The sequence below is a fragment of the Panthera pardus genome, unplaced genomic scaffold, assembly GCF_024362965.1.
Source record: "Panthera pardus isolate Hobbes unplaced genomic scaffold, ASM2436296v1 HiC_scaffold_2, whole genome shotgun sequence".
In the NCBI taxonomy this organism is placed as follows: domain Eukaryota; kingdom Metazoa; phylum Chordata; class Mammalia; order Carnivora; family Felidae; genus Panthera; species Panthera pardus.
This window is the reverse complement of record NW_026526765.1, coordinates 127,763,836-127,779,174: the sequence shown is the minus strand read 5'-3', so window position 1 is coordinate 127,779,174 and position 15,339 is coordinate 127,763,836. Positions and strand designations below refer to the sequence as shown.

General features: G+C 42.7%; 1 protein-coding gene across 5 annotated transcripts in view; it reads right to left on the bottom strand.

Moving 5' to 3' along the window:
• Nucleotides 1–259: 259 nt before the first annotated feature.
• Nucleotides 260–15,339, bottom strand: part of CDKL3 (cyclin dependent kinase like 3) — a 99,171-nt gene continuing 84,091 nt past the window's right edge. For all 5 annotated transcript variants that reach the window (XM_053907481.1, XM_053907479.1, XM_053907478.1 and 2 more), the window contains 2 exons: nucleotides 5,469–5,634; nucleotides 260–387 (listed from right to left, as the gene is read on the bottom strand). In XM_053907481.1, the coding sequence (XP_053763456.1) occupies nucleotides 5,579–5,634 (56 nt within the window). In that variant the 3' untranslated portion in view covers nucleotides 260–387; nucleotides 5,469–5,578. The remainder of the gene's footprint in view (nucleotides 388–5,468; nucleotides 5,635–15,339) is intronic.

Here is a 15,339-nt window from a genome sequence, read left to right as displayed (position 1 = left end):
TTATCAGATTCTCTCAAGTATTGTAGATGCAAAAAAGGGTTTGATTCTCAGCTCTGAGAATTCTAGAAGACCACACCCAAGCCTTTATACCTCTCTGTTCCAAAAGCAACATTTAATTGGCACTTACCACATGACAGGCATAGAGATGCATGTGGAGGACAGGTGATGGGAAGAAATACAGGAATAGTGGGGAAAACCCAAAGGCGCATAAAACACAGTCCACTGAACTCATGGTCCAGCAGTGGAAGACGGACATTCCTACAGGTAAACGTATTTATTAAACATGTACAGAAGAGGAACGGCATCGTTACTTGGGGCAGCTTGGGAAGTACTTCCACAGAAGCTGATGCTTGAGCTACATCTTAAAGGATATCCAGAATTCCTCAGCTGAGAAGAGAAGAACTGGCTGTTAAAGTCAGACAAGAACTCCCTCTTAAATCATATCTATTTTAGATGCTTTTAAGAAAACATAGGAAACTATGCCTACATTTGTTTATTCTACAATGTTAAGGTGTCAAATTCTTCAGCTCCCGTGTGTTGGTGTTGAGGCCAAGGGATTTTTTCCCCCTGAGTCTATTTTCCACTGTCTTGTCCAAATTGGATACCAGATCCTGCCTGCTTAGCTTGAGAAAGGCATTTTATCTCTGGCGCCTTGATCACATCAGAGCTTATATTTAAAGCATGAGTGATGAAAAGAGACCGCAGCTCAGTCCTGGCTCTGTCCCATCCCTAGAGCACCCTCATCTCCACCGAAAGCTCTAGAGGCCAATCCTACAGTGGCTGCTGGAGATGAGAGCTAGTCAGAGCCATGAGTAAAAACATCTCTGCTCTGGGATCTCCCACAGGGGCTCTTCAGAAACCCTTAGAGGCTGGGTTTCCTGGCTTTCCAATGTGTGCCCCCCACCCAACCCACATTTGATGGTTGGCTGCCTTGTGTTGGCTCAGGCTCAGAAACCCCTTGGGGGCCTCTTTCTGGGTGTGGATTGCAGGTTCTACATCAGCCTGTTCAATTCCCAGTGTTGCTCGAGGGGAGATCATTGTCTCTGGTACAGCCATCCTGCACCAGGGAGACCAATAGCCTACAATCAGGCCCACCCTTTGAAGAACCTCCTACAAGCCTGATTCAAGGCACAACTTCTTAGGGCTTCTGTGTCCTCAAAGTTATTTAACCCCCTAAACATCAGTATTTTCATTCATATGATGGGGATCATAATAGGACCCCCATAGGGTCCTAACCCCATAGGGTTATTTTAAGCCTTAAATAAATGAATCCATGTAACGCTCTAGTACATAACAAGTACTCCATCAACATTAGCTATTATTATTAACTATTTTTATAATAAAACTATTTCTGGCTGTAAAAGAATTAATGATCACTGCAGAAAATTTGTGAACTGCTGGCAAGTTTCAGGAAGAAACAATCATAAGATCCAGAAATGAGGGCTATAATCATTTTGATATATAGCCTTCTCAGCTTTTCTTGGTGTGCATAGATATATATTATCAGAAATTAAAAACTGTGAACTAAAGTTCATGTTGCATGTGTCTGTTCTGTATGTATCTGTTTTCCCATATAGTTAAATACTCCTTGAAAAGAATATTTCTAAAAAAAGTTTTCTTAATGTTTATTTTTCAGAAAGAGAGAGAGAGACTCTCTCTCTTAAGTCAGGGAGGGGCAGAAAGAGGGAGACACAGAATCCGAAGTGGGCTCTAGGCTTCCAGCTGTCAGCACAGAGCCCAATGTGGGACTCAAACTCACTACCGAGATCATGACCTGAGCTGAAGTCAGTCACTTAACTGACTGAGCCACCCACACACTCCAGAAAAGAATGATTCTAAAAGACTACCTAGTTTTCAAGCATATCAAGATTTATGTAACTAATCTCTTAGTTTGGTAATTAGATTGTTTCCTATTTTTATAAGTACCATGGTAAGTGTCCTGTTTACAAATGTCTGTGTGCATCTTTATTTATTCCTTAAGATAAATGCTTAGACGTGGAGTGACTGTGCCAAAGGATATATACTCTGTTTTTGTTTTGTTTTGTTTTAATGTCTGGCATAAATAACTGGATTCACCATAATCCTTTGTTCTGACACTCCCATAATTGGTACTGGATGGCCTGATCTTGTTAATTTTGGTGGTAAATTCATTAATTTTTAAAATTTATTTTTAAAGTTTGTTTGTTTGTTTGTTTATTTATTTATTTATTTATTTATTTATTGAGCACAAACAGGGAAGGGGCAGAAAAAGAGGTAGAGAGAGAATCCCAAGCAGGCTACACACTGTCAGCGCGGAGCCCAGTGAGGGGCTCGAACTCTCGAACTGTGATATCATGACCTGAGCCGAAACCAAGAGTTGTGTGTTTAACCAACTCAGCTACCCAGGCACCCAGTTCATTAATTTTAATAACATATTCAGTCCCTGTCAATCCACAACCCAAAACAAAAGCTAGGGCCTCGGCAATAACCAATACTGAAGCATAAGGCTTTCCACACCATCTTCCTGTGTTCCCCACCCAAGGGAACCATTCTGAATCGTAAGTTCATTTCCTTTTCTTTTGATGTAGTTTTGCTCTATGTGTATATATTCCTAAAGAGTAAATTTTCAGAACTGTCCTTAGCTTTATAAAAAGGACATCAAGCTGTATGTCATCTTTTGGGATTTGTTTTTTCCATTCACTTTGCTAAAATTCATCCATGTACGTGCATTGTTTCTAGGGTTTAGCTTTTGTTCACACTGCTGCTATGAATGCTATACTATAAATGTTCCCTGTTGTACATGTACAAGAGTCTGTCTACAGACCCAATTTACACTCCCACCAGCTATAAACAGAGAGCCTCCAGATCCACAGCCTCTGGTATACCCCAGTTCCATGTTGTCAGGTTGCTCTCCAGGTGGTTGGCTCAGTCTACCTCCCTCCAGCAATACACAAGAATGCCAATTTCCACAAACTCTTTCTAACCCTAGGGATCATCAAAAATTTTTGACCATTTGATACATCTCCTTTTTGGGTAACTTTGTTGCAAGGTACTGACTCCTCTCAAAGCTAAGAGAGAAGGGGTTTGGCTCAGAGAATTGTTTCCAGTCTGATAACTTCAGTGACATTTCTGGGACTGGTTCCTCAGTGGCTCAGCTGCTTTCCCATGTCCTAAAAGAGGTGACATGGTTGGAAGGAGGGAATGAGGGGAGCCAGGATGGGAAACAAGCCCAACTCACCACAGTGTAAGCTTGTCTCTTGGTCTCAACCCCTGCCAGTGTCAGATCACTCCTTCTCTTGATGAAGCAGGCATTATCTCTTCCCTACCCACCCCCCTCCCACCCCCCCCCCCCACTCCCCGCCCCAGAGAAGAGCCAGTATAATGCTTCCCTTTGTTATTTGAATTGATAAATTTAAACCTCTTTCCCTGCTCTGCAGTAAAAGAACTTTCTATTTTGGGCTTAGTGACATAGCCAAAGCCAAGCAGAGAGCAGCAGGCTGCAGCATGAGTTAATACTCTTTATTCAAGGGAGGGAACCTGCAAGCAAACAGAAGGACCTTCCAAAGTACATCATCTGTGCAGCAACTTGCAGCCTATTTGCCTGTCTTTCTGGTGACAGATATATTTCAAAGTTTAAAATCGAACACTCCTTAACCTTCAGAGTAAGCTAATGAATGCATCCTGAACAATGAATTTTCTTCAATCAATTCGCCAGGAATTCATGGATGTCCCCCTGTATACCTAGGGCTGGACTGGGTATTATCAGAGAAGAGAATGCTGTCTTCAGGGGGAGTTCCAGCCACCCAAGGTTCAACTGATTTGAGGAGTGCCTAAAACATTTATTTGCCTGAGAATATGCTTTCTTCCTCAGTCCTGAGATCTGCCTGAAATCCCACATGGGTGAAGGGTCCCGGGTCTCAAGAAGCCTCCAGGAGTACACAGAGGTCTTGCTTATAGGAGGGGCAATCTATTTAAATCATTGGCACCTGTTAGCACATAACTACAGCCTGGGAGAACAGGACAGAGGACAAATAAGTTCCTCCTGAGTCTCATCCTGGCAAACTTTTTCTTATGGGAAGTTTCAAATATGCACAAAGGTAGAGATAATAAACCTCCATGTACCTATCACCTGGCTTCAACAATTATTAAAATATGGCAATCTTGGGGCACCTGGGTGGCTCAGTCAGTTAAGCATCCTACTCTTAATTTCGGCTCCAGTCATGCATGATCCCAGGGTTGTGGGATCAAGCCCTGTGTCGAGCCTGCTTAAAATTCTCACTCTCTCTCTCTCTCTCTCTCCCCCCCCCCTCTTTCCCTCTCTCCAAAATTAAATTAAATTTAGGGGTGCTTGGGTGGTTCAGTTGGTTGGGTGGCCGACTTTAGCTCAGGTCGTAATCTCGGGGTTTGTGAGTTCGAGCCCCATGTCAGGCTCTGTGCAGACAGCTAAAGCCTGCTTCAGATCCTGTGTCTTCCTTTCTCTCTCTCTGTGCCCCTCCCCCACTCATGCTCTGTCTCTGTCTGTCAGAAATGCATAAACGTTAAAAAATTTTTTTAATAAAATTAAATTTTAAAAAATGGCAATCTTGTTTTATCTGTACCCTCCCCTCCCCTCGTTTCCATTTTAAATCCAATTTAAAGCAAATCAAATATTTTCATAAGCAAATACATCGGTATGTATCCATAACAAATAAGGACTCGTTTTTCAATAACCACTTTATCACATCTTTAAATTTAACAATAATTTTTTAAATATCATCTAGTATCCAGTCAGAGGTCAAATTGCCCTGATTTTCACAAGTGTCTTTCTGTCATGGTTTATTCTAATCTGTCACTTGTATTTGTTGATATATTTTGTCTGTATCCTGTAGTTTATAATTTTTTAATTTTAAATTTAAATTAAATTTAAATTTAAATGTATTTAAATTTTTAATTTTAAATTTTATAAGTTTCCTCTCCTTTTTTTTATTCTCCTTCTTGGTGTTATCAAAGATAATAGGTATTTTAGTTACTATTGCTGTGTAACATAAAACAATAAAATAAACCAATTTATGGTGCTTGTGGATTCCATGGGTCAGAAATTCAGAAACAGCACAGTAAAGATGACTGCTCTTTGCTCCAAGGTATCTGGGGTCTGAGCTGAGGAGATTCAGAGTGTGGTGATGACTTCAAAACTGGGAGCTAGAAGCATCTAAAGTTTGTTTACTCACAGGTCTGGTGTCTGAGTCTGGAGCACTCAAAAACTAGGACTTGTGACCACAGGCCCTACATACAGCCTCACCATGTGGTATGGCTTTCTTGCAGCTTGCTAGTCTCAGGATAGTCAGATTTCTTGCATGGCAGCTTAGGGCTCCAAGTTCAAGTGTTCCAGCCAACAAGGTGGATGCTATATCACTTCTTATAACCTAACCTCAGAAATTACATTGTCACTCGTGTTGTTCTGTGTTGTGTTGTGTTGTGTTGTGTTGGTGGCAAGCAAGTCCAAAGCTTACCCAGACTCAAAGAGAGTAGAATCAGACTCCAGCTTTACAGAGGCAAAGGCAAAGTTCCAGAAGAGCATGTGGGATGGCAGATACTGTTGCTCTACTTGGGACTAGGATGGTCATTCAAGCCTGCCTTTCCAACACCAACCAGAATAAAGTTGCAAATCATGGAAACCTAGTGCAAGAGAGAAAGGTAGGGAGCTTACTTGTGTGCAGGGCCACGTCCTACAGCTGTGTCAATTATACCCTTAATAACCAATGAGGTTACTAGGCTGAGATCCACTTGCTACACCTGTGCCTGACTGTGGGGCTGTGTTGCTGGGAAGAAGAGGTACCTTCTCTTATACATGTAAGATACCACAGGGGCAAGAGATGTCCCTTAATGGATAGCAAAAGGGCATTCAATCTAACTTAACACTTACCAGATACCTACTGAAAGGGAACTTTCTTTATGCCACTTTGAAGAATATTAGGTCTTTTTTTTTGTTTGTTTGTTTGTTTTTGTTTAAGCTACACAGAGTGGACCAAGAACTATCTCAAAAATGGTGCTGGAGTTACTCATATATTTGTTAAATGGTGCAAGTTTTACGCATCAGGTACTTTTTAAAAAAAGTTTTTTAATGTTTATTTTTTGAGAGAGAGAGAGAGACAGAGTGTGAGTGATGTGGGGCTCAAACCCACAAGCTGTGAGATTATGTCCTGAGCAGAAGTCAGATGCTTAACTGACTGAGCCACCCAGGCGCCCCCATCAGGTACTTTTTGATTACATTGATTTAGAATGTTCCAGATGAATCTTGAAAGAAACTTATACACTGTGTCACAATGACGATAGGCCCATTTTGACCCATCTGCTGCAAGCCTTGGCTGAATGCAATAAGTGGAAACCAGGCCAAACAGAATTCAGGGTTTTTTTTTTCTTCTTTGTAGTTACTATTCTTCATTAACATAGCTTTTATAGATTGATTAAATTCCTAGGGAATCGGGTGCCTGGGTGGCTCAGTTGGTTAAGCATCTGACACTTGATCTCAGTTCAGGCCTTGATCTCAGGGTTGTGAGTTCAAGACCCCTGTTGGGTGCCATGCTGGACAAGAAGCCTACTTTTAAAAAAAAAAAAAAATCCCTAGGGAAGTAAATGCTTTCATTTCTATTTATGACTACAAGAAAAATAAAATAATACAGATAAGGCAAGTTAACTTCCAAAGGATTTTTAAGGACCAGGAGATAGCAAACTCAAACCTGAGTTTGATAAGGACAGCTATGTTATAATGAAGCTCACACAAGTCCAGATATAAGTCTCTGTCAATGAGATTATTAAAAAGCGGTGATCATGATGATCTAGCCATGCTGGTGGTCAATAGCTGGGGTGAGGAATGCATTAAATGGCAAGGCCCAGGGCATCTTATTTTTTAAAACTTATTAGGCCTCAGGTGTAGAGTGGTAAATTAATTGCACTTTTCAGTTCATGGCACATTACCTTAATTGGTCCAGACAAGTCCACTCTTTTAGGTATGTGTATCTACATTTTCTCCTATTCCCACTCCTCACTCCTATCCTTCCTTCCTGCAAGGAACCATTCTAATACATTTAATTATATTTTTTTGGCTTGTATGTGTTCTTGTGGATGTGTGTTGATGACTGGTTTGCATGTCTTTTAATTTACACAATAGCATTGTATTACAGATCTCACTCTGTCTTATTGTTTCCACTCCACACTTTGTTTTTAAGACCTATCCACATTGCTATGTGCACATCCAGTCCATCATCCCTGACTGCTGAATACTCCAGTAATGGGCACCCCCAGTGCCTATAACTTTCTAGCACCCAAAACAATGCTGCCATGAGCAGCCTCATAGGTGACCCATTTTGGGCCTGTGTAGCAATTTCTTTAGACAACCTCTTGCCCACAAGGTGTCTTTAAGTGCATTAGAAAAGGTGCCTCTTCATCTTGGAGAAAACTGCCCAGTGGTTAAATGTAAGGTTGGGCAAGATGGAGCCCAGACTGAGTTTCAGCCCCAACTCACCCCCTCAGTTGGGAGTCTTGTTCAGGGTACAACTGTAGGAAGTGGCCCTGCCAACAAACATTCCCCAGTTCTCACTTCCACCAGATTTCGGCTGTTGGCAACATCACTCCTGGTTGGTACAGGAAAAGGGAGGGTGTCAACTGACCACAGAAATCTCATCATAGGATCTGTGTCTACTTGATTTGATCAAGCAGTGCTACAGTACCTGGGCACTTTATACTTGGGCTGATGTAGTATGTGGGAGCGCCATGGCTAGTTTACGACCTGCACAGGAAATGGGGAGTCAGACATGGCTACAGTACACGGGTGATAGTGCAGATATACCTGCCTGAGGCCAAGGCAAAGGGCCCGAGTAATTCAATCCCTCACTTTGTCTTGGAGATGGGAGAGAAACATCTTTTCTCTTAATGCTGTTGTCACAGGACACAGGTGAAGGGGCGGGCCTCGTGTCTGCAAGGCAGCAGCTGTGAGTGGCTTTGCCACAAATAGTGGACATCGGGCCCTGAGCCATCTTGCCTTTGCCCCTTGGTGAACGTCCCGGGGCTGACACAAATAAGAACTGTCAGTTCTTTCTCAAGGTCACCTGGATAGGTCAGAATTCAACTAGGATTATTCAATCCTTTAAGCAGGTCAGGTTTCAAATCCATCAGAAATTCTTAGTGACCATTCAGATATATCTTAACCCTTTTAATTTTTTTTTAATTCACTTCAACATTTTTTTATTGTTTGCTTATTTTTGAGAGAGGGAGACAGAGTGCAAGCAGGGGAGGAGCAGAGAGAGAGGGAGACACAGAATCCAAAGCAGGGTCCAGGCTCTGAGCCGTAAGCACAGAGCCCGATGCAGGGCTCAGACACAGAGCTCAGATGCGGGGTTCAGATGCAGAGCTCGAACCCACAAGCCACGAGATTGTGACCTGAGCCAAAGTCAGACGCTTAACTGATGGAGACACCCAGGTGCTCCTATCTAAACCCTCTTAAAATAACCCTCTGTGGAGGGGGCACCTGGGTGGCTCCGTTGATTGACCATCTGACTTTAGCTCAGGTCATGACCTCATGGTTCATGAGTTTGAACCCCACATGGAGCTCGCTGCTGTCAGTGCAGAGTCTGCTTGGGATCCTCTGTCCCCTTCTCTCTTTGCACCTGCCCCCTCACTCTCTTTCCCTCAAAAATAAATAAACATTGTGGAGGTAAATGAAACACCTAAGTTATAGAGAAAATTGTTACTTTCATGCCAATGTTTTTTCAGCTGTCCAATGAGGATAATCATGATGAGAACTTCTAGAAGACAGAAGTCTTAATTCATAATTTTTTTCAGAAAAGAGTCATTGGAATTTTCAGATTTCCGGAAGAAAGGCAACCTCAGAAATCAACCTATTACTACATTTCTGGATTATGCTTGCAAATTAAGAACTACACTTCAGTATTTATAATAAGCCTGGATAGGGGTGCCTGGGTGGCTCAGTCAGTTAAGCATCCAACTTTGGTTCAGGTCATGATCTCATGGCTTGTGAGTTAGAGCTCCGCATCCAGCTCTGTGCTGACAGCTCAAAGCCTGGAGCCTGCTTCCAATTCTGTGTCTCCCCCTTTCTCTGCCCTTCCCCCTCTCGCGCTGTGTCTTTGTCTCTCAAAAATAAACACTAAAAAAAATTAACAACAACAAAAATAAGCCTGGATAACAGTCAATCACGCAAGGATGTGAGCCACGCTGTATACCATAGTGATTACTGTTAATGTGTGCCCTTGTGAATACGCAACAGTGGGCTTTGAAACAATGCAGAACAAAAGTACAAATCAGTTGTATACATTAACAAACATGAGGGTCTGGAAAATATGGAACACTAAGTGGGCCTGTGACATAAAAACCATAACATAAGCTTCATATTTGGGAAGAGGAGCACATGGGACACCTTGGTGGCTCAGTCAATTAAGCGTCCGACTCTTGATTTCGGTTCAGGCCATGATCTCACAGTTTGTGGGATTGAGCCCCAAGTCAGACTCCATGCTAAGCATGGAGCCTGGTTGGGATTCTCATTCTCTCTCCCTCCCACTTCCCTGCTCATGTGTGCACATTCTCTCTCTCTCAAGATAAATAAATAAACGTTAAAAAACAACAACAAAAAGAGGAGCACTGGTTAAAACCTAGAGATGGCTGACAAATGTCAGGAAAGATACAGAGATTCTCAAATGGCCTGGCTGCTTCACATAGGACAAGGTATCCACCACCCACTGAGACCTGACTCATCCTTCTCAAATGGTTCCAGCATAACTTCATCCTTTCCATCCCTCCCACCAGAAATACATGACCTCATCGGGGTCCTGGAGCTTACCTGTACCCACAGTGTCTCTTGGTTAGCTCCCCATCCCTATATCATGGAGTCAGTAAATCACATCATTGGCTTGTTGATGTTTAATGACCTAGGAGGTCTGGGGTGCCTTCTACACAATGTGAATTCGAAGTCAGCATCCCTCCCTGCCCTGTCAGCTCAGGCCCCTGCTTTTATCATTAAGAACGATGGACAGGGGTGCCTGAGTGGCTCAGTCAGTTAAGCGTCCGACTTCGGCTCAGGTCATACTCTCACAGTTTGTGGGTTCGAGCCCCGCGTCGGGCTCTGTGCTGACAGCTTGGAGCCTGAAGCCTGCTTCGGATTCTGTGTCTCCCTCTCTCTGTTCCTCCCCCACTCACACTCTGTCTCTCTCTTTCTCAAAAATAAAGATTAAAAAAAAATTAAAAAAAAAAAAAAAAGAATGATGGAGACCAGGGGCGCCTGGATGGCTCAGTCAGTGAAACGTCCTACTTCAGCTCAGGTCATGATATCACGATCCATGAGTTCGAGCCCTGCAATGGGCTCTGTGCTGACAGCTCAGAGCCTGGGGCCTGCTTCCGATTCTGTGTCTCCCGCCCTCTCTGCCTCTCCCACACTCATGCATGCTCTCTCTCTCTCAAAAATAAACATTAAAATAAATAAATAAATAAATAAAGCCTTTAAAAAATAAATAAAAGTATCTTTCTTCTGAGAAGCTCAAGCTCATAAGAAAAGTTTTAAGAGGGACGCCTAGCTGGCCAGTGGGTGAAGCATGTGACTCTTGATCTTGGAGTCATGAGTTTGAGCCCCACTTTGGGCATAAAGATTCCTTAATAAAAGATAAATAATAAACAACCTTTTATTTTTTTTTTAATTTTTTAACGTTTATTTATTTTCGAAACAGAGAGAGACAGAGCATGAACGGGGGAGGGGCAGAGAGAGAGGGAGACACAGAACTGGAAGCAGGCTCCAGGCTCCGAGCCATCAGCCCAGAGCCCGACGCGGGGCTTGAACTCACGGACCGTGAGATCGTGACCTGAGCTGAAGTCGGACGCTTAACCGACTGAGCCACCCAGGCGCCCCAATAAACAACCTTTTAAAAAAACTTAAGGAATACCTACCTAATAGTGATGGAGGGCGGGGTATAATGATCAAGAAATTATTGTATCACCAGACAATTAATCAAGAAGAAACTGGCCCAAATTAAGGCAAAGGACATTTGGGTTGGCTCCTTCCTGGCGAAGTATTTGACAAAAGAGGAAAACTAAGGCTGGATTAGGCTATGGGCAGGAAGATGGGAACTTCATTTCATTCCACAGTGCTATTCTAGACTCAAGGCATGCCTGCCTTCAAGGAGGGAAAGGCCAAGCAAAGTTCCTTATACCTGAGGTAACACTTCAGATGAATGACTAGTTGTTCTTGCAAGCTGAATTTTTTATTCCTGACAACTGAACAAGAACCTATTCCTAGAGGAAAAATGAATGCTGAGAGCCTGTCTAGGATTCCAAGAGCTCAGAAAACCTGCTATATCTGCCCTCCTGAGCCCCCGGAGAACGGATGTGTTCACTGTTGATTTTCTTAACCACTTTTTTTTTTGTTAACGTTTATTCATTTTTGAGAGACACAGAGAAACAGAGCATGAGTGGGGGATGGACAGAGAGAGAGGGAGAAAGAGAATCCGAAGCAGGCTTCAGGTTCCAAGCTGTCAGCACAGGGCCTGACGCGGGGCTCGAACCCACAAACCGTGAGATCATGACCTGAGCTGAAGTCAGATGCCCAACCGACCGAGCCACCCAGGCGCCCCAATTTTCCTTCAAGAGGAAGGGGAATCTTAAATGGTAATGTCCATTTGGCGGCTGAAACACTCAAATAATCAAACAAATCTTAGCTGTTGTATCAGAGCTACATTTGGCAATTATCCACGCAGAACTAGTATAAAAGGTTTCTCCTAAAGAAAACTTCCTGGAGGAATTGAGCAATGCTGGAGAAGACACGAGCCCGCCGCAGTTGCCAGGGAGCTCCTTGGAACGGAGCACGCAGAGAACGCCGGTGAGTGGGTCCATTCTGACAACTGGCAGTTCCCGGCCCTTCTCAGCTGGGGCCTAGCGTGTGCATGAGAAAGTTTCCTCCTGTTGCTTCAATCAACAGCTAGAGAATCGAGAATCCCAGCTCCGCATACCAGGCTACTTAAGCAGTGATGAATCTGCTTCACTTCCTTATTTCCTAACCAAGAATGTAGTTCCAGTTTCAGTGTGGAGGCCAGAAACGGCTGAAGACATCACCACTTCCCTTCACTCAGACATCTCCGCAGGTAAGCCACCTGCCGTACACTTCCTTCTGAAGGCCCAAGCTAGAGATCATAGTTCTTAAACAGGGCACTTAACATATTGCTTGACTCCTTACTGGACTAAAATTTTCAAAACAAACTTCCAGGAGGTGGGGACTTGGCCAATAGTGCTGAGAACTAGTGTCTACCATGGGCCCTGTGGGGTAATTATATGACCTGGAACAAATCTGTGCACATTCAGGGCCTTTGGATAACCTTTAAAATGATGCTTTAACCTTTCTCCACAATAAAAATTTCTACAACTCTAGGCTAAAAGAGGAAAAGGGGCTGTAGAAGACTACTGGCGACAATTTCACCTACCTAGAAGAATTAGAGCTGTGTTAGAGCCACACCAGTAAGACCAGACCCAATGCTGTAAGCACAGCCTCTGGGGGGCAGGTCCATGGTCCCCACCATTTGGGGATGGATTCTGGAATAATCACTGGCTCACTGGAGAACACAGCTGCCATTCTCATCTCTGTTTCCTTCCCTTTTCCCTCCCTTCTCTACCCTGAGACCAAATTACTTCTGATTTACAAGAAGAAAAAGAAGGATGTATTCCCTCCCAGCTTCAGGGAGAATCACTGTTGTGTCTGAATTGGACTCAGATGTTCATGACACATAGGCCAACATTTAGATAATCACCATCCCTTTGCAAGCCTTTTGAAAAATATTCGCTTACACTATTTGATCTCCTTTCTTTAACATTTTACTTTATCATTCTTGAGAAATCATACTATGATGGATGAAGGGCTGGTTACGTGGAAAGTCATGCCATGATGAGATTACTAATCTAAAGGAAGAGACAAGGCAGAGTAGAAAAAGCTCTAAGAATATAGATAAAAGGCACAGGCAAATGCATAGGAAAATAATCACAGCTATACAGAGTTAGTGTAGGCTTGGAGACTGGGGACAGACTGGTGCACTATGCATTGAGAAGAGCAATGACTATGTATGCACATGTTTCTAGAAACAATTCATCAATATTTCTTTTTCGTTGTAGTACTCGATCCAAAATCTAAATAGTGATCATTTAAAAATTGTGTATAATTTCAAACATATGCAAGTAAACCTTTTGCAAAGCTAATAATTGTTCACTAATTTATATAGTGAATAATATAACGATCCCCCATGCATACATTATCCAGCTTCAACAATCATCAGCCCATACCTATCATTATTTTATCTGCATCCCCACTGACTTTCTCCATCCAGTGTTATTTTGAGGCAAATCTTAGACATCATATAATTTCATGTATAAATATTCAATATGTATCTCTAAAAGATAAAAACTCATTTTAAACATAATCACTCCCATACTTGGAACTAATAATACTATAATGTCACTTATAGAATATATAAGTCATGTCAGAATATAAAAAGTGTTGACGAGGGGACGACTTTTGATCAGTCAGTTAGGCATCCGACTTCGGCTCAGCTCCTGATCTCCCAGCTCATGAGTTCTAGCCCTGCATTGGGCTCTGTGCTGACAGCTCAGAACCTGGAGCCTGTTTCAGATTCCGTGTTACCCTCTCTCTCTGCCCCTGCCCCACTCGCACTCTGTCTTTCTTTCTCTCAAAAAATAAATAAGTAAACAAACATCAAAAATTTTTGAGGAAAAAAAAAAGATGTTGACCAGTGGAGAGGTGTGAAATACTGCCATTCCCACAGACTGTAAAATGAAATGGGACTTATTTCTAGCTTATCCGATAAAACTTCAGAGAGTGGGTGATGGAATCTCATAGTCAACCTAATATTTATTATTTGTTTATTCTGCACTTCAGGGTGGGGAATCATGGATGAAATCCCCCGAAAGGAAAATTAGAGAGCCTCCATCCTCATGAGCAATTCTCTTGGATAAGAGGAGGCTCCATGTAATTAGCCAATGTCATGGTGTCATACACACTGTCTCAGACCTATACACAGAGCTCAGGAATGTGAGTGAGCACCGTGGGCGAGGAAATTGCTTGCAAATCCAGCGCCCAATCCAGAAGCAACAGTCTATGAGAGTTTTCCAATGCCGGATTCTACTGGTTTCTGTTTCTTTGGAAATATTTTAGGAATTTATCAGACCTGTAATAACCTCAGTGTCGTTCACAAGGAATTGAAGAGAAAGTAGAGTCATGTACAAAAAAGGGGGGAGGGGTTGTGAGGGATATATACATACTCCCTATATTCCTTTGTACTGATTGACAAATGTTCCTTTGAGAATGTTACATAAACACAAGGGAGCCTGGGTGGCTCAGTCAGTTGAACGTCCAACTTCCGCTCCGGTCATGATTTCGCAGTTCATGAGTTTGAGCCCTGCATTGGGCTCTATGCTGACAGCTCAGAGCCTAGAACCTGCTTTGGATTCTGTGTCACCCTCTCTCTCTAACCTCCCCCACCGCTGTCCCGCTCGCACTCTCTCTCTTAAAAATAAACATTAAAAAAATTTTTTTAAAAGAATAATACATAAACACAAAGGTTAGTTTCTGCAGTTCCCAAAGATTTATGTGGAAAAAAAATTCTTTAAATCAAATCCTATCTTTAAAGTTTCCAAAAGAGCACATTTTGTAAAGCTAATTCATGTTCTCTCTCATGTTGTGAGACTAGAGCTTTGAACGTTTTAGTTTCTTAAAATGAAACAATCCCAACTAGACTCGCAGGAGGAAATCACATATTCTTGGGGCTGTGCATGCCTTTTCACTCCTGCACCACTACTGCAATAGTCGCCTAACTGGTTTGTATGCTTCTCCTCCTCCCCCTTCACACTGAGCTGTCTTCTTAAGCACTTATCTAGTCCTGCCACTTCACTAATAGGCATTTAATGCTTCCATCACCTTCCAAAAAACCCCCAGGTCTTTAGGATAGCATTCCAAGTTCTGAGATTGGTCTCTGACTTACTGGAACAACCTACTCCTCACTCTCCTACTCTCCACATACTCTATTTTCTGGCCGCATCAGCTAGTCAATGTTTTTAGAACATAAGCCAAGTTTTATCAAACAATGAAACACTGAACTCACATCTGAATGTAAGGGATGGGATAGCCCAGTGTTTCAGAGCATAACCTTCATGTCAGACTGGTTGGGATCCTGGCTCTGTCACCTACCAGCTGACTGACTTTGATAAAATCACTTACTCTGCCTGAGGCACAAGTTGCTTCAACTCTAAAATAGGAATGATTAAAGCACCTTTCTTGTAGAGTTGCTGGGAGGATTAGGTTAGATTAAGCAGTGCCTGGTACAT